Consider the following 27,168-nt stretch of genomic DNA (forward strand, 5'->3'; position numbering starts at 1 on the left):
TAAATGGTTCAAATACTCCAGTTACAAAACCATAAATTGTCCAGCTGAAAAAGAGTACTGTTCACCAGTAGTTATGAGAAAGATGCTTCAGTGTGAAGATGCATCATAGAAGGAGAAGGAAGGGGACAGCGTGCTAACAGTAATCGTGAGAGAACTGGTGTTTACCTGACAGAGTCAAGTCTTGAAATGCAGGGATAGAGATCTGCAGTGATAAACGGTCCATTCTTAAAATGCAACTATTTCAGATGCGTATGTACTGCATAAGAGAGCCTTAGGATACACAAAGCAGCTGATGAAGACAAGCTCATAAACAGATGTGTCAGTCCCTTGTCGTGTTTCCACGACTAAACCCATGGCCTCACATATGCTGGAGAAGTACTCTGCCAAGCAGTGACAACCCAGGCCCTCTTTTTTTTTCTTTTTTTTTTTTTAACCTTTTATTTTGAAACAGAATCTCATTAAGTGCTAAGACTGTCCTTGAACTCACGCCTAGACAGGCTTGTGCTCCTGTCTCAGCCTCTCAGGTAGCTAGGATTACAGCTACATCTTCAGCACTCTTGCAAATAAGTGACAAAAGAAGTAGTAGGAAAGTCAGTGGGGACACAGTGATCTGAATAAACTAGCCAGCTTAAGTAGCAGATGCTTCTAGGATGCTACACTCAAGACAGCTGAAATACACATTTAAATATTGCTTTTATATGCACTTTGTCTGCGTACGTGTATGCTTGCACGTGAGTGCCCAAGTAGCTGGAAGAGGGCATCAGATCCCTTGGAACTGGAGTTAGAGGTGCTTGTGAGTCACCGAATGTGTGTGAACAGAATCCCAGTCTTCTGCAAGAATGGCCAGTGTTCTTAACCACTGAGCCATCTCTCCAGCCCCAAGAAATACACGTTTAAAAGTGTGAATCTAACCCTTACTACATGGACCATTGTGCTGGCTAGTTTATACCAACTTGATACCAGCTAGAGTCGTTTTGAAAGAGGGAACCTCAATTAAGAAATGCCCCCACTTGATTGGCCTGTGGACAAGCCTATGGGACATTTACTTGATTGATGATTAATGTGGTAGGGCCAAGCTCACTGTGCATGAGGAAATCTCTGGGCTGGTGGTCCTGGATGCTATAGGAAGGCAAGCTGAGCAAGCCAGGAAGAACCAGCCAGTAAGCAGCACCCCTCCATGACCTCTGCATCAGCTCCTGCCTCCAGGTTCCTGCCCTGACTTCCCTCTGTAATGGACTATTGCCTGGAAGTGTAAACAAAGTAAACCCTTTCTTCCTCAAATTGCCTTTGGCCATGGTGTCCATGACAGCATCAGAAACCCTTAACCGAGACAACCATATGCGGAAACATAACAAATCTCAAGACATTTGTGAGGACTGCTGTCGTTGACAACTGCTTTTAAAGGAATTAACTAAATAAAGTGGAAGAGAGAAGGCCAGCCAGATGGCTCAGCAGGTGAAGGCCCTTGTGGCCATCCTGACAATCTAAGTTCAATCCCTGGGACCCACATGGTGGGTTATCCTCAGAACACATCTGAGCACATAACCACACATACAAAATAATAAATGTCATTTAAAAAAAAAAACTGGGGGAGGCAGAAATATGGTTCACTGTTTAAGAGCACTGGCTGCTCTTCTAGAGGATCCAGGCTGGATTCCCAACTCCCATACAGCAGTTCACAACCCTCTGTAAGTCCAGTTCCGGAGATCAACACCCTTTTCTAAATTCTGTTAGCCTAAGGCACATGTGGGGCACAGACATACATGCAAGCAACGCATCCATACACATAAAAATAAAAATTCTAAAAGAAGAAAAAGAAAAGGTGAGAGAAAAGAAAAAAGAGAGAGAAGAGAAGTATGTGGAGTGAGTGAATGTAGCTGCAGACTCCACAGACAAGAAGACTTGAAGGTGACCAGACATCCACGTGATGCAGACACACTGCAGGCAAAATGCTGTGCACAAAGCATGGTGTTAAAACATAAAGGTGTCTAATAAACTTTGTGCCAATAAAGTTGACCCCAAATGGGAACAAATTCCTTGAAGAAACAACACTGGCAGAAGACTCAGACAATCCAAGGAACTTTGTCTGCTGTAAATGTTGTAAGGAGCTTTCTGTCAGGCCAGCAAGCTGGAGCTGTGAGCAAAGACACCTGCTACTGAGCCAGTTGGCCTCAGAAACCATGTGGTGGAAGGACAGAGCTGACTTCTGCAGTCGTCCTCTGATCTCCACACACACACACTAACCGACTAAAAATAAATGCCTTAAACACATTTCTTAGAGCCAGGCAGTGGTAGCACACACCTTTAATCCCAGCACTTGAGAGGCAGAGTGAATTCAAGGCCAGCCTGATCTACAGTTCCAGGACAGCCAAGACTGTTACACAGAGAAATACTCCAAAAAAAAAAAATATATATATATATATATTGTTTCTTAGGCCAGGCATGGTGGTACACACACTTCACCTGATCACTCGGAAGGTAGAGGCAAGTAAATCTCTATGATTTTGAAGCCAACTTGGTCTATATAGTGAGTTCTAGGCCAGCCAGAGATACATAGAGACCCTCCCCTCCCCACAAAGTTTCTAGATATGATTCCTAAATCTTTTTAAATGCTTTTTCGTGCTTTTTATAAATGTATGCATGTGAACCCCCATGAGGGCATCTACATCTACGTGACAAGAGGTCCTGAGTCAGTGTCTTCTTGTATAGCACTCTAGCTAACTTCACAGCAAGGCCATGCTGATTTACCAGGGCCAACTGGGTAATGGTTGTGTGTTGCTATTCACACATATTCACTCTTTCATCCAAAAATGATTGTATATGCCTGCTTTCCGTCGCGTAATTGGCAGAAATGCTTCTGGAGGAAGAAACACACCTGTCCCAGCAGGCTGAGATTTGGCCAGTGGTTTGCTTGGCCACTGGTAGGTGGACAGATGTGACAAGCACCTCATCTCAGCAGCAGTTGTGAAGGCCACTGTGCCTTTGCCAACTCCTTGGTCTTGATCCTTTGATGGTAGAACCTGAGAACAGAGAGTCCCAGGCAGAGGCTGCTCCTTCAGCTTGGGTCCTGAACAAGGAAACCATAGGGTGGAAAGCCGTAGCTGCCCTCAGCCCAGAGAAGAACCACAGCAAATTCCTGGCTGACATGTGAGAAAACAAAAGAATCTCGTCTTGAGTTACTGCAACCTGAGGCGTATATGTGTCCACAACACAAAGTAGTCAAATTGTTGTTGAAATTTATTTGAGACAAGGTCTCATTGTATAGCCCAAGCTGGCCTGGAGCTTTTGATCCTCCTGCCTCAGCCTCCTGAATGCTACAATATAGGTATGTGCTACCACACTCAGTTGCAAAGTTCAGCTGATCCTGAAAATATTCCTTTGGCTTGGGAGTATTTCTCAGTGGTAGCATGCTTGCCTAGCATGTGGGAGTCCCTAGGTTCAGGTCCAGTACTAAATAATGTGTCCTTTTCTTAAAAAAAAAAATTACTAGACAAAAATCACTAGGTGGCAAGAACCTTTAATCCCAGCATTCAGGAGGCAGAAGCAGGCAGATCACTGTGAGTTCGTGTCCAACCTGGCCTACATAGTGAGTTCCAAGACAGCCAGGGCTGTTACATGGAGAAACCCTGTCTGTCTCTGATGGAGGGGGGTCATTTGATAAAGTGAAAGCCTTTCTTTTTTGTTTAAACAGAAAAAGGGGAAATGATGGAGGGAGGGTCATTTGTCTGTGTGTTGCTTTCATTGGTTAATAAAGAAACTTCCTTGGCTTTTGATAGGACATCAGCTTAGATAGGCGGAGTAGACAGAACAGATTGCTGGGAGGAAGAAGACAGTGAGACAGATGCTAAAGCTCTCCTCTCCAAGATGGACGCAGGTTAAGATCCTTCCCGGTAAGACACCACCTTGTGGTGCTACATAGATTATTAGAAATGGGTTAATCTAGATGTGAGAATTAGCCAATAATAGGCTAGAACTAATGGGCCAGGCAGTGTTTAAAAGAACACAGTTTCCATGTAATTATTTCGGGTAAAGCTAGCCAGGTGGCAGGCCCGCCGCTCCTACTACTACATGTCTCTGAGGGCCTGGAGAGGAGAGTCGGCTCGGCGAGTCAGAGCATGCGCTTCTCCTATAGAGGGCAAGGCTGTTTTCTCGCATTCATACCAGGCTAGCCCTGTTCTGACCTCCATGGGCACTTACATGTGCTGTACACACACAGGAACATAATCAAAAGGAAAACTCTTTTAAGAATAATTATCTGAAAATTTTGTGTAACTTTGGTTTTATCTCTTATTTCCATGATTAAAGACCCATTGATGAAGTGGCGTTCTCTTAGAGCTCACTCCCTTTCCCTCCTCCCTCCTGTCTCTCCATTCTTTCTTCCCCATCCCTTTGTCTCTCCTTCCCTCTCCCCATCATCTTCCCTCTCATTTCTGCTTTTATCTCCTCCTTCCTCATCTCCTTCCCTCCCTCCCTCCCTCTCTCCCTCCCTCCCTTTTTTCTTTAATTCCTTCTACTTTTTTTTCTTAAAGAATTTTTGTTTTCAGTGTATGAGTATTTTGCCTGCACACATGTGTGTATACCACATGCATACCTGGTGCCTATGGAAGCCAAAAGAGGGCATCAGGTCCCCTGGGACTGAAGTTACCTATGATTGTGAGCTGTCATGTCAGTGCTGGGTACTGAAGCTGGGTCCTCTGGAAGAGCAGACAGTGCTCTTGACTGTCTCTCCAACCCTTTATAAGCTGTTTTGAAGGTTAAGCACCTCTGTACCAGAAAGATTTATTTTCTGGACCGTGAAGCATCTGCTTCTTTTTCATTTTTTTCTTTTGGTTTTTAAACAAATACATAGGGACATCTTAACTACCCCTAAAACTTTTCTAAAGCTTGTGCTAATACCACATAAGCTTGTAGAATGCAGCAGTGTTCTGTAATACTTGGACGTCCGTAGCCACACTGCTCACACAGCTCTGCTGATGGGTTGGAGCATCCAGGGACTGTGAATTATGTCGAGTAGAGAAGAGAACAGAAACTAATGTGGTCATGTGAGTCGGCTGATTGGAGAGGACGTGCCTGGATGTGTCTTCTGTCAGTCGATGTTGTCTTCTGGTTTCCATGGGCACCAGGTACACCTGTGGGACACATACATACATGCAAGTAAAACACCCACACAGATGAAAATAAAGAAAAATTAATAGCATGTGATTATTCAAAATATACCAGACAGTGGGTAGTGCATGCCTTTAATTACAGCACTCAGGAGGCAGAGGCAGGCGGGTCTTTGTGAGTTCCAGGCCAACCTGGTCTACAAAGTGAATTCTAGGACAGCCATGGCTGTTACACAGAGAAACCCTGTCTTGAAAAACCAAATCAAAACAAAAATTATTCACAATGTTCTCTCACTATTTTATAAAAGTCTGTAGGATTTAAGTGATATTTCCTTTCTATTTATTGGTAATTGATTTACTGGTTGGTGCTAAAACCTGAAACTTGAGTCTGAAGCCAGCCTGGTCTATAGTTTCAGGGCTGTGCAGAGAAACCCTGTCTCAAAAACAAAACAAACAGGCAAACACCAGAATCTTTTAATTTGTGAATTTTCTAACTTTTCTTTATCACATTTTGAGTAGCGATGATCTCTACTGTGTGTCTGTTTTCTACACGTCAGTGTCTGCCGTACTTTATTATTTTCTCTACACTGTTTTAATTCTTTCTCTCTTCCTCTCCCTCTTCTCTCTTGTCCTGCTTTTATAGCCTAGGCCAACCTTTAATTGGGTGTGTAACCCAGGTTGGCCTTCAACTGGAGTGCTAAGTGCTGAAATCAAAGGTCCACACCAGCGCACCGGCTGATTCTGCAGATTCTAGCACAGCTCATTGAATAACAGCTGCTGCTCGTTTATGTTCATCAAAAACATGGCGATACCACGAATTTGCCTCTAGGGCCATCTCCAGCTCCGTCAGAAGAGGTCTAATATGTGTTATTTTCATTGTTACTCAGTGAAAATAGTTTCCATTTTCCACCACAGTGACCTCTTGGAAAAGAAAAAGAGAAAAAGACCAATCTTTTTTCATGTATTACACTTTAATGTGTGTGTGTGTGTGTTATGTGTGAGGAAATTAGATGCAGCATTTTATCTTATTTTGTGTGTGCACATGTGTGTGTTGTGGGCATGCCCATGTCACAACATTCATTTGGAAGTCAGAGGACAACTTGCAGGAGACAGTTCCCTCTGTCCACTATATGGGTCCAGGGGATTAAACTCAGGTCATCAGGCTTGGCAGCGCCTTTACCCACTGCACTGTTTATCTGGCCCAAAAGAGACTAAGATAAGTGAGTTTGGAAAAGAAAATTTTGCCAATGTACTATAAGGCTAAAAACAAAAAGAATAGTGTGTCACTATTGCCCTCTAGTTGGTAAATTTGTTTCACACCAGTATGTGTTAGTAATTCTGAAATTACTAATATATTACAGTGCATGCAACATATTACTGTAATTGCATGTATATTCTAGGTAAGGGTTGGGCAAATATATTGTGGAATAAAGGCATGCTTTTATTAGGTGTAGTGGAAATGTTTTATGCCAGAAAGAATGAGTAACTAAATAAATTATGCAGGCATATCAAAAGGACACAGAAACCAACCAGAAGGAGCGTCTAACAGCCAATTATGGGGTACTAAAGCAGTTATAGTGACAAAACTAGAGTAGATTGGCTCCCACATAACAGGGAGCATCTGATTCCATACACGAAATGGGTGATTTGTACTAAGAGAGTATTCAAAGGCATCTGTAACTCCATCAAAGTGAGCGAGCCTAGAATAAGGTGAACCAGGGGCTAGAGAGATGCCCACTGGCTAAGAACACTCCCTTCCTGCAGAGGATCTGACTGTACCTGTGACCCCCCTCTTCAGGTGCCCGAGGGCACTATCATGATGTGAGCGCAGCAGACACACATGTAAATAAAAATAAAACATGCTATTACATTGAACAGTCTGCAGCAAGGAGAACATTATAGCATCATTTCACTGGTGTTCCTGCCAAAGAAGTAAGTGATTCAACTCTAAATATGAGAAAGTGTTAGGTGAAGACATTGTAATGATGATGGCTTGTAACACTCTAAGGAGCAAGGCCACAAATAGTAAGGAAAGACCAAAGAATGATCCAGAATGTAGGGGTATAGCTCAGTGGAATGCTTGCCTGGAATGGATGAGGCCTTGGTGGTTTGGATACCTAACACGCCGTAAACCCGGGGTATACACCATAATCTGAGCCTTCAGGAGGTGGAGGCAGGATGATTAAAAGTTTAAGGTCATCTTTGGCCTTTTCCAGGCCAGCCTGGGCTTCAGAAGAACCTATCCCAAGAGAGGGAGGGAGGGAAAGAGGGAAAGGAAAGGCACATTTATATTAGTCACTGCAGAAAAAAGTATTTAATTCAATATCTATTCCTGATTAAAAGGAAAAACACTTAAATAAAAATGGAAGGAAGCCTCATGAGTCTGAAAAAGGGATCTACACTAAAACCCACTGAGATACCATACATACACAAGGGATCAGCAAGAAGACAAGGGTTCTCTGAGCAACCTCTCTCCTCCTTCAACAGGAACTCAATGTCAAAAAGGAGTCAGCCTATCACAGGGCATGTTAATAAACCCAGCAGTTTGCATGGGGGAACTTGACTACTTTAAAACTCACACAGTGCAGCCAAGGACTGAGATCTGCCAGCACATCGTAAAAACCAGAGTAGAAGAACTTGTTTAACTAGACCAAAGACAGTTGTGAGGCTGTAATTAAGACATTGCTGAAGTGATGAAAGGGTGGACAATGAGCCAGCGTAGCTGATGAAGAGCCTGGAAACAGGCCCGTTCATGCTCAGAAGCTCAGCCATTGATAAACCTGGTCACCAGGGAGAAGACACGCCCTTAAAAGTGGGACTGGACAGTGGGAAAAGGACAGAGGAATTGGGCTCTTTCCTCATTACAAACACCAAATATGTATTAAAAATTGTGAGTGGAGAAACTTGAAAACTTTAAAATGAAAATCTAGACCACCTAGACCTGTGTGTGTGTGTGTGTGTGTGTGTGTGTGTGTGTAGATCAGAGGGAGACCCTTCAAGAGTCGCCTTCCATAATGGGTTCCAGGTCAAACTCAAGCAGACAATCAGGCTTGCTTAGGAAGTGCCTTTAACTGGCCTTAAAATATATTTAATACTTTGGGGTAGATACATACTTCCTAAAAGAGAAGAAAAAAAGAGAGGGGAAAAATGATGGACAAATTGAACTGTTAAAACTTATGGTTATCACTTCTGCATTGCTGGTGGGAATGCAAGCTGGTACAGCCCCTTTGGATGTCAGTGTGGCAATTTCTCAGAAAATTAGGAAACAACCTTCCTCAAGACCCAGTAATACCACTTTTCGGTATATATCCAAAGGATGCTCAATTGTGCCACAAGGACATGTGCTCAACTATGTTCATAGCAGCTTTGTTTGTCATAGCCAGAACCTGGAAACAACCTAAATGCCCCTCGACCGAAGAATGGATAAGGAAAATGTGGTACATTTACATAATGGAGTACTACACAGCAGAAAAAAATAACAACAGCTTAAATTTTGCAGGAAAATGGATGGAGCTAAAAAACACTACTTTGAGTGAGGTAACCCAGACACAGAAAGACAATTATCACATGTACTCACTCATAGGTGGTTTTAAAACATAAAGCAAAGAAAACCAGCCTACAAACCACAATCCCAGAGAACCTAGACAACAATGAGGACCCTAAGAGAGACTTACATAGATCTAATGTACATGGGAAGTAGAAAAAGACAAGATCTCCTGAGTAAATTGGGAGCATGGGGATCTTGGGGGAAGATTGAAGGAGGAAGGGGAGAGGCAAGGAGGGGAGCAGAGAAAAATGTAGAGCTCAATAAAAAATCAATAAAAAACAAACAAAAAAGAAAACAAACCCCATAACTCTATATGGAGTTTCTTCATTGCCCATCATCCTCTTTTGAAGCAACTTGGTGCTGTCAGGAGTAAACATGTCTAACTGTCATGTAAAGCCTTAGGTTATTAAACATGTTAAATGCCATATTCTGTAGGTCCTTGAAGTATTTGAAGACCATATACCTATCTAAATATATCTGTTTTGCTTTGAAAATATACCTAATATGACTATAAGTTTAAAAAAATTGTGATTATCTGCCACCAGTGGTGGCACACACCTTTAGTCCCAGGACTCAGGAGGCAGAGGCAGGCAGATTCTGTAACTTTGAAGCCAGTCTGGTCTACAAAACAAGTACTAGGACAACTAGGGCTCCACAGAGAAACCCTGCCTCAAAAAAGAAAAATCAGCGAGACCGGTTTTGTCCCATGCTTTTTCAGTCCCCGGCCAGCTGGCCTTGGTGAGTTCCCGATAGATCATCCCCATTGCCTCAGTGTGTGGGTGCACCCCTCACCGTCCTGAGTTCCTTGCTCGTGCTCACTCTCCTTCTGCTCCTCCTTTGGATCGTGAGACTTCAGTCCAGTGCTCCAATGTTGGTCTCTGTCTCTGTCTTCTTTCATCGCCTGATGAAGGTTAATATTCAGGGGGATGCTGAAAAAGCATGGGACAAAACCGGTCTCGCTGAACATAATGGACAATGAGGACTACTGAGAACTGAAGAACAATGGCAATGGGTTCTTGATCCTATTGCATGTAATGGCTTTGTGGGAGCCCAGGTAGTTTGGATGCTCACCTTAATAGACCTGGATGGAGGTGGGTGGTCCTTGGACCTCCCACAGGGCAGAGAAACCTGCTTACTCTTTGGGCTGAGGAGGAAGGAAGACTTGATTGGGGGAGGGGGAGGGGATGGGAGGTGGTGGCGGGGAAGAGGCAGAAATCTTTAATAATTAAATTAATTAATTAATAAAAATCAGAAAGAAAGAAAAAAAAAAAGAAAAATCAATCAAACAAACAAACAAAAAAAACCCAAAGCAAAACCAAAACAAACAGAAAAACTTTATGGTTATATATGGGCCCAATGTTAGAAGCACCGGTTGCTCTTGCAGAGAGGCCTCGGTACCCAAATGGTAGCTCACAGCTGTCTGTAACTCCAGTCCCAGAGGATCCCTCATCCACTCCCGGCCTCTGCAGATAAATGGTGCAGACAAAACATGTCTACAATTTTAAAAAATCTCCAAAAACTCTTTAAAGTATATGGTTATTCTTCATTGCAGAACAATAAAGAGAATGGAAAAATCACTGCTCGAAACTTAGAGTTAATACATTTATCTCTAGCATATAGTAAATACCTAAAATTTCTTTACCAACACAGCAGAAAAGGAGAGCAGATAAGCTGGGCAGGGTGGCCATCACAGTGTTCAGTGGAAAAGCTGGCAGATCTCCAAGTTCCAGACCAAGTTTGGTCAAGAGCTACACAGGAGACCCTTTCTTTCAAAAACAAAAACCAAAGATGAGTGGCTAAGAACAAGAAAAGACTATTAGAAAGCAGAAAGGTAGAAAGGAAAATTGTAGCTTCCACTTTTCATGCTCACCCATTTGGCAGGACTAATCTTTGGCACCCCATGTCGGTGAGGATGGCACAGAGCAGCTGGAAGCGGGGTGCTGCTGGTGGGCGTGGAATGTGGGCCCGCCTCTCTGGAACACAGCCTGGCATTCTCTGCCGAAGTCTGTACCTTACGGAAAAGCCTTGCACATGGGCTCAGATGAGTATGATGATGTTCCCAGCTGTGTTTATTACAGCAACATCTGTAAATATTGCAGCAGCTTATCAACAAATGTATTAATGAATGGTCATTTCCCACAGTGAAATGAACTGCAATTACAGCCGTTCACATGCATAAAGCTTAGTTTTTTATAAAAATGTAGTTATGAGAAGGGAGAGCTGTGTGAAAGTTGAGGGTAGTGGAGTATCTCATCAAAAATGTATTTTACTTGCAAAGAAATGGGCTTGTATAAGTCAGTGTAAAATATTAAAAATAATCTAGAGGATCCAGGCAGTGGTGGTACACATCTTTAATCCTAGCACTGAGGAGGCAGAGGCAGGCGGATCTCTGAGTTTGAGGCCAGCCTGATCTACAGAGCAAGTTCTATGACATCCAGGGCTACACAGAGAAACCCTATTGGAAAAAAAAATCTAGTGCACTAGAGAGATGACTCAGTGGGTAACACCTGTTTCTCAAAACCCTCTTCTGACCTCCGATGGTACCAGGCACACACACATGTTATACGGACAGATGCAAGCAAAACACTCATATACAAGAAAATTTTAAAATATACTCTGGGGCAGCAGCACGGTGTTTGCCACCAACCCTGACAACCTTCATTCAATCACTGAAGCCCATATGGGAGGAAAGAACTGATTCTAAGTTGTCCTCTGACCTTCATATGTGTCCTTTGCCAAGTGCATGTGTGCATACACACAATAAACAAAATGCAATAAAGGTTTTTAAATTAAAAATAAAGCAACAACAAAAGCAAGTCATATTACGATATCATGTGTCTAAGTCAAACGCATTTTAACTAAATTTTTGAACCAGGGTCTCACTGTGAAACCGTGACTGGCTGGAACTTGGGTAGCATCACTGTGTTTGGATCTAAGATTACATATATATTGTTTGGCATATTTGTCATTTTGTGTGTGTGTATCGTGCATCTGTGTATGTGTGTTAGATGCTCAAATTAGACAGAAGAGGGCATTAGATCCCCTGGAACTGGTGTTATGGGTGGTTGTGAGCCACCCAATGTTGGATCTGGGAACTGAAACCAGGTCCTCTGTGAGAAGAGCTGGTGTTTTTAAACACCAAGCTGTGTATAGCATTTTGGTGTTTTTGTTTTGAGACAGGGTTTCTCTGTGTAGCCCTGCCTGTTGTGGAACTCTCTCTGTAGACCAGGTTGGCATTTTAATAATGGTATAACGTGGGACATTTTCAACTCCTTTGTGTGTGTGGGGGGGGGATATGACAGAATTCTTTGTATCCAGTTTTAATTTTTGCATCCAATCCTCCAAGATTTTAAAAACTTTTTACTATGAGTAAATCTCACATGCTGAAAAAAATAGAATCTCATAGTGATCCATTCCATGTACTTACTGTAAACCTTTTAAAAAAATGTTTTACATACTTCTATTCGCTATATGTAATAATGGATTTCACTATGAAATTCTCATACATGTCCATAATACAGTTCCATCATATTCTCCCCATTACCCATGTTTGATAACTGTCTTCGTCTTCCTACCTGACCCTGCTTCTATTTCCGTGTCTGTGTATGCCTGTGTGGTCTGGTGAACTCTGTTCAGGTTCTTCGTAGGAACATGTGCACCTTACTAGTGGACACACCACTGAAGAAAATGTTTCTTTGGCATATAATATCCTCGGGAAGCCGGGCGGTGGTGGCGCACGCCTTTAATCCCAGCACTCGGGAGGCAGAGGCAGGCGGATCTCTGTGAGTTCGAGACCAGCCTGGTCTACAAGAGCTAGTTCCAGGACAGGCTCCAAAACCACAGAGAAACCCTGTCTCGAAAAACCAAAAAAAAAAAAATATCCTCGGGAAGCAGAACTGGTAGGCCCTGTGAACCCTCCCCCACCCATGGCAGGGTGCTGACAGGGCCAACTCTGCAGCTCTTAGGCAGGCGGTCACAGCTTCTGTGGGTTGAGAGTGTCACAGTCACAGCAGGCCTAGAGACCAGCATGTCCTGTCCCGTTTCCTAACGTTTTTCCCACCCCTCCTGCCACCATGCCTCCTCAGCTTTGGGAGGGGTTCTACCCATGTCCCATTTTTATGTATTCTCCATGCTTTTAACCAGTTTTGAGCCTCTGCAGACTCCGCTGCTGCAGGGGAAGGAAAGAAGCTTCTCTGACTAAAGGTGACAAGAGCATTATCCTGTGGGCAGGAAATGGTTATTTAGAAGGCATATCATGCCCACCGAAAAAGCCAACTATAGCCCCTTCCCCATAGGGCCTAAGATGTCCCCAGTCAGAGGATTTTGACTGGACTTCCAACTCCAGGCATGAATGACTCCTGCGGAGGGGTCTCCAGCCCATCAGAAAGCCCTTGGCTACCCTATAACAGGCTTGCCACTATTGCTCTGAGTAACGTCACCCCGCCTGGTGCTTAGTGACTTTACACAGGGTCCACAGCTGACTGAGACTGTTGACGACAGGTCTCCCTAGCCATGTGTGTCACACCTTCCAGCACTATGAGCCAGCAAGGAGGAAGCTTCCAGCACATTTAAATCGAATTTCTCTTAAGTTCTGTGACCAAAGCATGTGGCATCATCAGTGGTAAAGTCTAGTTCTGGTCAGTCAACAGCTGTAGCAAATTTTTGTATTGTTTTGGGGAATCTTAGGGGCTCTCCTGACCAATAACTCATCAGGAGGTAGCCCACCCACCCCTTCGCCGTGTAGCATTAACAATCTTCAACATATGGTCAGTTTTTGTCCCCTTTATTCTCTCAGGCATTTCCTTCTCTCTTGCATTATTTTGAGGTACATCCTAGGTATTGTGTAGTTCTTCCCTAAATATTTTTAAATGTATCTGTAAAAGTTAAGTGTGTCTTTAAAAATTTGTAATCGCTTTTCACAGCTACAAGTCATTTTAAACCATCAAAATTCTAGTCAACCTTCAAGCTTCCAAGTTTCTCATGTGTCATGTTTTGCATTCTGTTGGAATCGAGTGGCATTTAATTTTTTAAATTGGTAAGGGGCTATCCCTTGAAGGCACCGAGTGAGGTTCTGTTGTCCATAGTTGGTGCTGAAGATGTCACTGTAGGCACAGAGGAGCTTGTTCAGCCCATGGGGTAGGTTGTGATTCTAGACTTTACATGACTTGTGGGAACCAACAGTCATTTCCGCAGGTGCCTGGTTTGTATAGTTCTGATGTAATGCGTATCAGATACTGTGGTTTGTTTTTCCTTCTTTGGTCTTATAAAAATGCCCTTTAATGTCTTTTGTTGTTGTTGTTGTTGTTGTTGTTTTTCGAGACAGGGTTTCTCTGTAGCTTTGGTGCCTGTCCTGGAACTAGCTCTTGTAGACCAGGCTGGCCTTGAACTCCCAGAGATCCACCTGCCTCTGCCTCCCGAGTGCTGGGATTAAAGGCGTGCACCACCACCGCCCGGCTTCCTTTAATGTCTTTCTTGTTCCCATCTCATTAAATGTCTGTAGTTTCTTATTTATTGTATCAAGTAATACAAATGATATTTGTTTACTAATAATTCATGCTAAACAAATACTGATTTGCATGGCCTTACCATCCTTGTTCTTCCATGAAACTAAGAAGGGTATGGGTTGAGAGGGAAGCCTGAAGTGCTGAGCAAACGAGATAAGGCACTGAAAGTGAATCGTGGCCTGCGCGTCCTGCACAAAGCAGAACAGGCAGCCTCGTCACTCAGCCCTTTAGATTTGGTACTAACTGTAAGGAGACTTCCCCGTTTACTCATCAGGGACTGTTCAGGCTCTCCCCTACCGTCTGGGCTGTTGCAGTGGGTCATCCTCTGCCAGGTCCCTGATGCAGTCTTGCTGATTTGATCCCACTGTAAGCCCTGTGATGCTTTGTGGCAGTTGGATTTTCCACCCTCTTGTTTGAGAAGAACAGAAACGAACAGAACAGGAGGGGACCAAGGCCATTGCAGGTGCAGCTAGAAGCAGCATCCACAGCAATGCTGTACTATTCACAAAGGCTCACCCCTTCAAAGCACCAAGATCAGGGACCTAAAGGCCCAGCTCAACTCTTAGTCACGTGCTGTTCCTTCCGTATTCCATCGCAGAGTATAATAAAATTAAAACAGTCTAAAAAAACAAAATACACTGTTTGAGGCTGTAGATGTGGCTCAGTTGGTAGAATACTTGACTAACATGCAGGAGAAACCCTGGGATTGACTTGCAGCACCCCAATTGGTTACAGTGTCATACACCTGTAATCCTGGTCCCGGAGAATCAAGGTCACCCTTAGGTACTCAGTTCTAAGCCAGACTGGGCTACCTAAGAGAAAGTGGGGGGAGGGAGGAGGAGAGAAGAGGAGAGAATGAAAGAGGAAGGAAAGGAGGAAGAAGGGAGGGAAGGAGAGAGGGAAGAAAGGAAAGCTGCCTGTTGCTTGATACTGTGGTTAGAACGTGAGATGTAGTGGGACCCCTCATGGAGTCTGGCTTTCTGAGAATGACCTGTCCTTACTGTTTGACTTCCATGTTTTAGAAACATACTGCTTTCAGAAACAGAACAGGCCATGATTGGCTAAAGCTTCCTCTCCTGTAGTTCCTGGCAGAGCTAGAAATCTGGAGACAAGAGTGAAGCAACCAGGCAGACCCTGCTGCCAGGTCACAGTGGCCCACCAGCCAGGCATGGAGGCAGCAGCAGGAAGAGAGTCGGCAGCTGTGCCCAGCAGGCAAGCCACTTCTCTGCCAGCCCGGCGAAGTCACTTCATGAGAAGTCACTTTGATGACATGCACTCAGTTCACAGGGTCAAAATATGCTGCCCAAGTGCATGGCTTCCTCTTGTGGTAGACGTTGTGGGTGTCATCTTCTGGTATTTGGGTAAGGCGGAGCTTGAACAGTCTTGCTTGCTTTCTTGATGACAGTGAGCAGCCAGCAGTGACGAGGTGTCATTTAGTGTAAGGTGCATGACTCCTGCAGCAGGTAGGATTAATGGCGTGCTGTAGCCAAAGCCCAAGGTAGCACCCTTTGCCTCATAACTCTGAGTGTCTGTAGACAGGCTATGGGGGTGTGAGGTGCAGCACAGCCTTGCAGATGACACTACCTGGTCTCAATGTCATGTGTACACCAACAAAACAACGTCACAGCCGTATCATCAGGCAAGAGAGACTGGTAGTGATTTCAGCCCTCTGCTGTGCTGTAACTCCAACACTCTGTATTTCTTATAGTGAACACTTTGGGAATGGGAAAGACATAGTTGATGGGCTCCTTTGAACCTGATGTCATTTTTCCCTTGACAGCCCACGAAGCTTCTCACTGGTCAACTATAATTTACTGGTTTTATTCTTGGGGAATAAACTCTGCCCAGCAGGAGGAGAATCAGTCCCTTTTTGGAATTTAACTCTAGCTAAGATTGTGTCATAAAGAGAATTTCAGGACAACTAAGTGTCACAGAGATGACAGCGAGCCACTGCTTCATTCAGCCCGAGTTGCTGGTGTCTGTCTGTTAATTAGGTTTTCCACAATTAAGGATCAAAGTTTCCTCAACTCTTATTCTTGGAGCATGTTGTAAAGTTGTGTGTAGGTGGAGTTTTTCTTCAGGACTCCTTGTCAGCTCTGTCCCACCAGCCACTCCCAAATAACCGCATGGAGACTTTATTAATTATGAAAGTTCGACCAATAGCTTAGACTTGTTTTTAGCTAGCTCTTACAATTTAAACTAAGCCATGTCTGTTAATCTATGTGCTGCCCCATGGCCCGTTTACCTCATCTATGTACTTCTATGCTGCTGCTTCTGGGTCTGGCTGGCGACTCCTGGGATGCCACCTTTCTTCTTCCCAGCGTCCTCCTAGTCTGGCTCTCCTGCCCAGTCTCTTCCTGCCCAGGTACAGGCTAGTCAGTTCTTTATCAGCCAATGAGAGTGGTACATATTTACAGTGTGCAAAGACTGTTCCACAGCAGTTGTGTCTGTGACTAATTATAGCACAGGAGGAAGCACACTGAGAATAGTCAGGAGAGCAGTGAGGTTCTGGGGGCTCCATGGTGGAGTCCTCTGAGCTGAAGTTTGAGCAGCAGATGGATTAACACAGGTAATGAGTCACTGTAGGTTGGATGTTCATGTGTGGGACTGTCGGGCTAAGCATGTTCTTGCCTGATCCGACTGAACCCTCCTGGCAACCCAATGAGATGTGTGCTATCGTTTATCATTCTCCCAGGTTAGAGCTGGAGAAATTGTTGTCAAATTAAGTGGTTTTTCTCAGAGGCACACAGTTGGTGAATGACACAGGCAGGTTCAAGCCAGTCTGACCAGAAGGGTAGCTTTTAATACTGGGCTATCCTGTTCTTTGTTCTAGGAGTAAATTCAGTGGTTCACTTCCGTGGGAAAACATGGCTCTGTTGTGAAAGCTTTGCTTGTCAGGGGGATAGAGTATGCGGTGGGCAGAGAGCGGTGGGCAGAGAGCGGTGGGCAGAGAGCGGTGGGCTCTTCTCTAAGTCAGGGTGAATCATGGAACTTTGGCTGCCGTGCTGAGGAAGTGAAGGAATTGTAGAAGGCAAATGGGTACTTTAGATACCTATTAATGAAGCGACAGGACCAGCTATGTGCTTTGGGTGGGAAGGGCGGGACAGGAGCCATGAAACCCAGCAGCTGCTCTACTCTACAACTTTAGAACTAGAATTTGGACAGATGTGACCCATTCCTGCAATCCCAGCACTCAGGAGGAGTTTCATGAGTTCAAGGCCAGTCTGAGTTACATCCTGAGTTCCAGAGAAGCCTGGATTACAGCGAGACCCTGTCTCAAAATGAACAGAATCAAATGGGAGTTTGTTTTAGAGAAATTTTTGCACATGGATCTTCAGGAATTTTGTGAACAGACCTGTTTATGTGGTATTCTTTAGGGCCTACCCACCAATCCTTCTAAAGAATATGGATAACATACACACATGCATCATTTAAACCAAAACCCTTTATTGCCTGACTCTCTTTCTTCTATGCCCTTTGAATGGCACTGTGTTATTACATGCCAAATAAGTGTGTGTTCCTAGTTCCAAGGAGACAGAAACCAGCAAAACTGGACTCTGCCAAGCTCTCACAGACTGCTGCTTCTTGCCTGTGTTCTGGATGCACTTGTGCCTCCCTCGCCCTTTGTACTGCCTCACATTCCTGAGCCGTATGTGTCACTAATGTGTGTCACCGTGGCATAGTCACAAAGGGATTGCTCATGAAGAGACAGATTCTCTAATATTTTTGTGGTGAGTGTGTCCCCATGACTTCCCACCCCAAGTGTAGACTGTAACACACATTGGACTTCTTGAAATCTCATAGCCCACCCTGGGGTCCTAGCAACAGATCTGACAATGCCCTTCATTGAAATAAGTGCCCAGGGGTTTGTGGCACAGTTGTCTCAAAGTGCGAAACTAGAACATTTGTGAGTTTTAGATTGGAGATGATCAACCTGAAAAGTCTATACAAAGTTTTCAGGTTTTGAAAACCTCTGAAATCTTAAGTAGTCAGGCTTCATCCATATGGGATGGATGGGGGCCATCTGACTGCACTCTACAGCTCTCCCTTCGCCGGCGTTTCAGTTGCTGCCTCAGATTAAGACAGCTGGGTGTTATGGAGCTGCTAACTTAAGTACAGCAGCAATCAGATTGAAATTGTATATTTTATCTTTTTTTTTTTTTTGAGATAGGATTTCTGTATGTATCCTTGGCTGTCCTGGAACTCATTGTGTAGACCATGCTGGCCTCGAACTCAGAGATCCACCTGCCTCTGCCTCCCAAGGACTGAGATTAAAGGTGTATGTCCCACTGTCTGGCAAAATTTTTCTTTTAGAGATAGATATTAAATATCAAGTGAGATTTCAATGCATGGGATTTACTTCAGAATAGCCCAGGGTGAGCGTCATAGAGAATGCAGGAAAGTAATAATGGCTTTGAGTTGATGATTATGGAGGCAGATTATGGGGTCTTGCCTGGGGAAGTGAAGTCATCATACTGTTCACTCTGTTACATACATTAGTGAGTGATTATGACCTTTAGAGATGTTTGAAATTATACATGTCGCATTTGTTTAATTATATATAGATACATATTATGAATGTTTGAAAATATACATAATTTTTCAGTGATCACTCTGTAGGTAGAGGGCAGGGTTAGTTGTGTCTGGATCTCACAGCAGTACCGTGAGAAAAAGAACTACTGGTGATTATTTCCAGTAACACTTCATCTTCATGTATGCATTCTCTTCACCCATCAGCCATCCAGTCAAGTCTGGACCAACCTAAGCCAACTGAGTGGTGTCTAGCTATGTGTGCCTTTGTCTGCACCTTCTGTCTGTGTTCTTGGAGCTCTTTCACATCGGGTTTCTCTCGTTCTTTACACAGCTTCTTCCTAACCAGCCACTCATCCTTGACCCTGACTGAATATTATAGTATCTTCAAGAGTATAAAATGATATATTAAGGATAAGATAAGACATCAAGAATATAAGCTAATATTCTCAAAATGGTGATTATTTGGTGCTAGGTTCGGTGTCCAGAATGCCTGAGTTCATATCGACACTGACAGCATCCTCTCTGAAACTAGAGGATCACAGCATGATTTTTTTCTTCCTGCAAAATAGAAATAATCTAAAGACAGCATTTTAGAGTTTCTATTTCTGTGAAAAACACCACGACCAAAGGCAAATTGGGGAAAGGGGTTTATTTCATCCTACAGCTTGTAGTCCATCATCCAGGGAAGTCAGGGCAGAAACTCGAGGCAGGAACATGGGAGCAGGAACTGATGCAGAAGCCATGGAAGAGCTGCTTACCGGATTACTTTTTTGGTTTTTCGAGACAGGGTTTCTCTGTAGCTTTGGTGCCCGTCCCGGAACTAGCTCTTGTAGACCAGGCTGGCCTCGAACTCACAGAGATCTGCCTGCCTCTGCCTCCCGAGTGCTGGGATTAAAGGCGTGCGCCACCACCGCCCGGCTTTTTTTTGGTTTTTCAAGACAGGGTTTCTCTGTGGTTTTGGAGCCTGTCCTGGAACTAGCTCTTGTAGACCAGGCTGGCCTCGAACTCACAGAGATCTGCCTGCCTCTGCCTCCCGAGTGCTGGGATTAAAGGCATGCGCCACCACCGCCGGGCCGGATTACTCTTTATGCTTTGCTTGGCCTGCCTTCTTACACCCCAGGACCACCAGCCCAGGAGTGGCATCACCCACAATGTGCTGGGCCCTCCCACATTAATTCCTATTAAGAAATGCAGCACAGGCCAATCTGGTATGGGCATTTTCTCAATTGAGATTCCCTCTTCCCAAATGACTCCAGTTTTTGTCAAGTTGACATAAAACTAGCTAACATAGATAGGCATGGGGGCAAACACCTGGAGAGGTAGAGGCAGGAGGATTAGAGGTTCAAGGCTGCATAGTAAGTTTGAGGCTAGACTGGGCTACACACAAAAAAAAAATGTTAAAAAGCCAAAGAGGGGTGGGATAATCTAGTCTTGGGTGGAAGAAAAAGGAGAGGGAGGTGATCCAGCTATTCCAACAATTCTAAGTCCACTTTTATCATAAAGTTATAGACAATACTATAGCTAACGTCATAGCATTTTCTTAAATATGATCCAGAGTCCTTAAGTGTACAGGGACTTTACCTGAGGTCATGCCAGGTCTCCTCCACAGTACATTACCACAGCCAACCTCAGCCTTATCTTTGTAGAGGCTCTGGGGAATCAGGTGATTGGTTGGTTACTAGAGTGGCAAATTTTGAGAACTATGATCTCTAGCTTGGCCTTCCAAATAGCATTTTGGGGAGTAACTTGTCTTTCAAGCAAGCTGTTGAGACAACCAAATGAGTCACCGTGGGGAGTGGGTGATACTGTCAGCCCTCCTGCTTCCAGCCTGCAGCTGAGCTATGCTGGTGCTAAGGAAGTAGAGGAGGAAGCAGAGCTGACTCATCAAGGCCTCAGAAGTCCGGTATGTGGACCTAGGAGTCGATGGCTGTTGCCAAGACAACAGCACAAAACTTTCTCACCCCAGGGTTTGACCCAAGGGGAGGGGGCCTGCTGGTGCTGGGTGGACACTCATCTGTGCCCTCTGAAACTGACAGAACTGGATGTCAGGTGTCCTCTCTGGTCTTCAGTTCTCCAGCACGCTGCATTAGAGACTCTGAGACTTCTTGGTGTGAGTGCAAGTGTCCCTGTCGTCTAGAAGGAGGCATTGATCCCCTGGAGCTGGACTTATAGGTTGTTGCAATGTGCCCAGTGTGGGTGCTAGGAACCAAACTCAGATCCTCTACCAGGAAAGGACAAAGCTATGCTGCAGCCATCCCCTAAGGAAGGATAAATCACACTTGTAATACTAGCACTGGGTATGCTGAGAATGAGGACCCTGAATTCTGGGCCAGCCTGTGCTACAAGAGTAAAATCTTATCTCAAAAAGTCAAAATAAATCAATAAAAATATAAAATAAGCAATAGCTGCTTTCTTTATGTCTATATATTTCTTCTCCACATACAGTTATTTTTTTGTTGTTTTGTTTTGTTTTGGGTTTTTTTTGGATTTTTGAGACAGGGTTTCTCCGTAGCTTTTGGTTCCTGTCCTGGAACTAGCTCTTGTAGACCAGGCTGGCCTCGAACTCCCAGAGATCTGCCTGCCTCTGCCTCCCGAGTGCGGGATTAAAGGCATGCGCCACCACCACCCAGCTCACATACAGTCATTTTTAAGAGGGCTTACATGTGTCTGTACAGTCACTAAGAGCTTCTGCTGGATCTCAATCCTGGCCAGTTTTAAAAGTTCACCAAATGGCTATAGCCAAGCCTATTCTTTGATATCCTTAGGTGGAAACCACCCTTATTTATTTCTATCAAAAGACTTTTACCAAGGGGCAAATATGGATGGCTGGGGCCAGGTCTCCACACTATGGCAAAAGCTACTGTTGTTTCCTGTGTCCACACAAAGGAGTGCAACAGTGGTAAGGGGAGCAGGTATCTACATCAAGATAGCATGAGGCAGTACTGTTCCTAAGCCCTTTGTTTCAGTCCAGGGGATCTAGAGCAAGGGGCTAATAAGGAGAAGCCTTCACCTGCAGCCTCTGGAGTATAGACCCTGCCTCAGCCAAATGGAAGGAGAGAGCAAACTCCTGGAAGCTGTCCTTTGACCTCCACATGCTTTGTCTGCATGCCCGCATGTGTGAACACACACACAAGCATGCGCACACACAATCATACAACATACATGCTCACACATGCACACGCTCACACATGCACATGCACACATGATAATAATGGTAAGTTAGAAAAATGTAACTAAAATAAGAAAGATTTCGTGTGAGTCTGTTATGGGTCACTCAGATGACTGCTTCTGGCAGCATTGGTTTGGGAAGAGGAGCTGTAGGCACTGGGGTACCCATGACTAGGGAAACAGAGATGACAGATGTCTTGGGTGTATACTACAGAATGCTGTTCAGCAGTTGGTCTGATATATGAAATGTATAGGTAGAAACATGGGCAGGCCTAGAAAATATCACTGATGAGTGAAAAGAAAGGAAGACAGAATGAAAATACATGCAAACCATAGCACACACCTCACATGAACACATATAAGCCAGGAAGCATCAAGTGGATTAGAATGTTTGCTTGAAAGAGAAGATCAGAGAGAGGAATGTGTTGTAGGAGCTGCTGGCAGCATTCCTTCCCAGCTCCTGGCCGCCTGGCTAGCTTATGCCCCGAAATAACAACACACAAACTGTATTCTTTTAAACACTGTCTGGCCCATTATATCTAGCCTCTTCTTGGCTAATTCTCACGTAATAATTTAGCCCATTTCTAATAATCTGTGTAGCACCCCAAGGTGCACTTACCGGGAAGATTCTAGCCTACGTCCATCCTGGGTCGGAGCTTCATCGCGTCTGCCCCAGAGAGGAGAGCTATCGAGTCTGAGCTCACTTCCTCTTCCTCCCAGCATTCTGTTCTGTTTACTCCACCCACCTATGTTCTAACCTATGAGGGCCAAGCAGTTTCTTTATTTTTTAAACAATGACCTTCCTCCTTCAGGAATGGGACAAATAAATGTGAGCATGCTTATGTACACAGATGCATGCATATGCACATACTACTACTTAATACTTAAACACATGCATGCATACATACACAGGTACATGCATATGCACATACTACTACATACATACACAGATTCATGCATACATACATACTAATGTATGCACACATACATACATACTAATACTCGAAAGAAGAGAGGAGCCTTGCATGGACTGATTAGGGTAGAATGTGCTATGTACTGGTAAAATGTGATGATGGTCTCTATCTGAGGTTTAATGAGTTAGAAAAACATTAAAATCCTAAAGAAAATAAAAATTAAGTATCCAGACCATGCCATTTGAGGCTTTCCTTACACAGATGTTTATCCCCATCTTTATTGACTTTATCAGTATCATCACTGTATTTTGATAATCTTATTGAAAGAAATTTGTTGTTTGTTTGTTTTTTGAGATAGAATTTCTTTCTATAATCCGGGCTGTCCTGGAACTTGCTCTGTATGTAGATCAGGCTAGTCTCGAACTCACAGAGATCTGCTTACCTCTGCCTCTGGAGTGCTGGGATTAAAAGTGTGTGCCACCTTAAAAGTGTCTGCAGACTTCTTTGAGAAGACTTTAGATGTGGCTTCTGTGGGAGTGTTTTGGTACCCACCTGCCCTTGTCAGGTGTGGAAGTCTAATGCTACTCAGTTTTATAAAGTGCTTAGGAATTGGGTTGCGGAGATGGCTCAGTGGTTAAGAGCATGTACTGTTCTTTCAGAGAACTGGGCAGTTCACAACAGTCTATAATTCCAGCTTCAGGGGATCTGAAACCTTTGTCTGGACTCTGAGGGATTTACATTCACCCATTCACATAATTAAAAACATATTTTAAGGCATGGAAATGTATTTATTTTTAAATTAAATAATTTATTTATGGGTATGGGTATTTTGTCTGCATGTCTGTGCACCACATGCATGCCTGGTTCCTGCAGAGGTCAGAAGATGGATCCCCTAGGACTAGGACTGATATTACAGAAAGTTGTGAGCTGCCACGTGGTGCTGGAAATCTGACCTAGCTTCTCCAGCAAAGCAGCCAGTTCTCTTAACCATTAAGCCACCTCTCAGCCCCCAGGAAATTACTTTATATATTAGCTCCCTGACATCCAGAGTGGAATGTAAGTATTTACTCTTGTATTTATCCCAAATACCAAAGCTATGCTAACAAATAATGAAGACTGAAAATTTTAATAAGGAAAAGGAAAGAAAAGCCTCAGTTATGTTTGGCTTGGTTTCCTAGAAATTCTATGTCCATATTTTGTGTCTAGCTAAGCCTGGTGGCAGAGGGGTCAGGTCGGGGCAGGGTCCCTGTATGTTAGGACACGTTGTCTCAACTTCTGAGACAGTGCTATAGCATTCTAGATCAATACAGCGATAACAAGTGAGAGACCTATAAGCTAAAAGTGCATGCTATTTAAAAACAATGTTTGAGGGCTGGGAGATGACTCAGAGGCTATGGCTCTTGTTGCTCTTGTATAGGACCTGGGTTCAGTTCTCAGTACCCACACTGAGTGGCTTACAACCCCCTGTAACTTTAGTTCTCAAGAATGCGATGGTCTCTTCTGGATTCCGGGCACTTACACTCATGCACAAGCACACACACGTAATTTTTTTTTAAATTTTTTTTATTTTCGAGACAGGGTTTCTCCGTAGCTTTTGGTTCCTGTCCTGGAACTAGCTCTTGTAGACCAGGCTGGCCTCGAACTCCCAGAGATCTGCCTGCCTCTGCCTCCCGAGTGCTGGGATTAAAGGCATGCGCCACCACCGCCCGGCTACACACATGTAATTTAAAACAATGTTTAAGCTTCAAGTTTTATGGTTAACTAGTGGGTCTACCTTCATGCACAAAAGACTTAATATGCTCCACAGTAACTTGTGTTCAATGGTTGCCCAGTGTCAGGAGGACGCATGCCTCAAACGGCTGCAGTCCATCAGGTGCCTGCCGTGCTGTCGTGGCTAACATGAAGTGGGGAATACCCTTGTTCCTACAGGAGATGTGGACACGGTACCGAGTTTCAGCTCAGCCAGCCGCTCAGTCATCAAGTGCAGTGTGTACAGCTGTGGGGTGTGCCTGACTTTCTCTTCTCTCCTCCACCAGGGTTCCTCCGTTTACAACATCTTTCCTGGCTGGTACAAGAAAGGCAACCTCCACTGGCCATCCTGACCTCCCACTCGGTCATCTCCCATGCTCTGCTGGGGTCTTTCCTACTCTAAAGGTAGAGTCTGACCCATCCCACCTAAGAGGGCTCAGGACTTTTACCCACTAGAGCACAGCAAGATTGACACTAAGCTCTGAGATGTGGTCATAAAGAACGATACAGCCTCTGGCTTGTTGACTGGAATGCTTTGATCCGCATAAAACATAATCAAACACAAAGTCCGAGTCTCTCGAATCCACCCTGCTGCCAGCAAACCAGCAAACCAGCAAACTGAGCCATAGAGAGCATGCGTGTCAGGGCTCCCGCTGCAGTCCTATGTAGGGGTCATCTGACCTTCAGGTATTGCTAGATCTCAGATGTGACATCATTGCAGACACTGACCCTTCCCAGAGGAGTCCCCAAATAAGCATGGGACATAGAGAGGCCATCTCCACAGTGCCACCTTTGAATTCCTGCAGGTTGGCTCCAGTGTGTCCGATAAACTGGTGGTTGTTTTCTACCGCTAGACTAGAGTAGTCTGTCAAATAGCCATAGCAATTAAAAGACCTGTTGTCTTCAATCCTCCCAGAAAGTGGACAGTAAGAAAGAGCAACTAGCCAGGCCTGGTGGCCCCTACCTGTGATCCCAGGACTCAGGAGACTGAGGCAAGAAGTTTATTCATGAATTGGAGGCCAACTTGGGTTGCAGAGTAAGACAGCTTCAAAAAGGAAAAACAAACAAACAAAAGACAAATAAGTAAAGGCAAGGGTGGAGGATGTTGTTACAAATAAAATTTTTAAAAAATTATAAACTAAAACTATGAACAAAGACTAGAAATCTGCTCTCTGCTTGGCCTTGGTGATGAGCCACATCAACAAATAATGCAAGTGGTAGTCTTATGTTTTTACATTTATTTATAGTTAGTCAGTGTTGGGATGTGGAAGTCAGAGGTCTCTCCTTCCATTGTGTGAGTTCCTGGGCTTGGCAACAAGTGTCCAAAAACTAAGTCACTTTGTAGGCCTATTTCTTATTTTAATTTTATATATATTTGTTTGAGACAAGATCTCAAGTAGCCCAGTCTGGTCTGGGACTTGTTGTGTATAACAGAGGAAGGCCTTGAACTCCTAATCCTCCTGCCTCCACCTCCAAAGTGCTGCAGTTATAGGCAATACAACTCCAGCTGCTCAAGTGACATTGCTTTGCTCTGAGTCAGACCACACTATTGCAGGAAGTCAGTGAAGAACAAGGAGCACCAAGGCAGTTTAACCTCTGACCCAAGATGACACTAATCATCATTGTTTCAACCTCTATACAGTAATTGTTGAAAAAAGTCTGTTTTCCTACAGGTACATATAAAGTATAAAAAGATGAAAAGGACTCTAATTTGCTTTAAAATGGATATGTGGGGGGCGTGGTTGGGTATAGATGGAATGAGATTGACCAATGTTGATAATTGCTGAAACCAGACATAGCTAATAGAGCCGATCTCATTGCCATCTGTCCTTCTGAACACACTTGAAGCTTCAAATAAGAGGAATGTTAACAAGAGAGAGTGACAGGACCAGTCCTTGCTGCCCGGTTCTTCCAGACCTGGGTTTGTGCTAACTGGTGCCAGGCTTAGAGATTTGAACATGTCTTTTTTTCTGGAAGCTTGAGTCTTCTGGAGATCCCTACCCAAGTGTGGTGGGTTTCTCACACAGAAGCAGACTAGGAGAACACTCCTAAATTAGCATTTTTTTTTTGTGACTACAAATCCCCTGAGGAAAGAACTGTCTTCTTTGACAGTGCATTTTGAGTGCTAGGGACACAGGAACCATCAGCAAATTCTTGCATTTGACTAAGAAATCCAAACCGAGCATGGTGGCTCATGGTGCCTGTAAATCCCAGGACTGGGGTGGTCGAGGCAGGAGGATTAGGAATTGGAGGTTAGCCTTGACTACAGGAGACACTTTCAAGAGGGATGGAGGGGAACTGTCAGTTCAGGGTTGATCCCCCAGTTTACTTTGATGTATTTCAGTCTTGAAATACATCTGTCAGCAGAAAGATAGACAAATGGGCTGCATGTTGCTATGCAGAAGACACGCTTTGGAAGATTCTCTTTTTGCTTGTGAATCCTCTCTCCCCTAAAGAAAGCTATTAACTCATGCTGCAGCCTGCTGCTCTTGCTTGGTTTTGGCTATGTCACCGAGCCCAAAATAGAAAGTTCTTTTACTGCAGAGCAAAGCAGGAGGTTTAAATTTATCAATTCAAGAACAAAGGGTAAGCCGGGCGGTGGTGGCGCACACCTTTAATCCCAGCACTCGGGAGGCAGAGGCAGGCGG

General features: G+C 44.2%; 1 protein-coding gene across 1 annotated transcript in view; it reads left to right on the top strand.

Annotated features, from left to right (window-relative positions):
- Positions 1-24,940, top strand: part of Cdkl3 (cyclin dependent kinase like 3) — an 88,499-nt gene extending 63,559 nt beyond the window's left edge. Inside the window, exon 13 of the mRNA XM_057775216.1 lies at positions 24,808-24,940. Coding sequence (XP_057631199.1) covers positions 24,808-24,873 — 66 coding nt within the window. The 3' untranslated portion in view covers positions 24,874-24,940. The remainder of the gene's footprint in view (positions 1-24,807) is intronic.
- Positions 24,941-27,168: the final 2,228 nt, after the last annotated feature.

The sequence above is a fragment of the Chionomys nivalis genome, chromosome 7 (assembly GCF_950005125.1).
Source record: "Chionomys nivalis chromosome 7, mChiNiv1.1, whole genome shotgun sequence".
Taxonomy (NCBI): Eukaryota; Metazoa; Chordata; class Mammalia; order Rodentia; family Cricetidae; genus Chionomys; species Chionomys nivalis.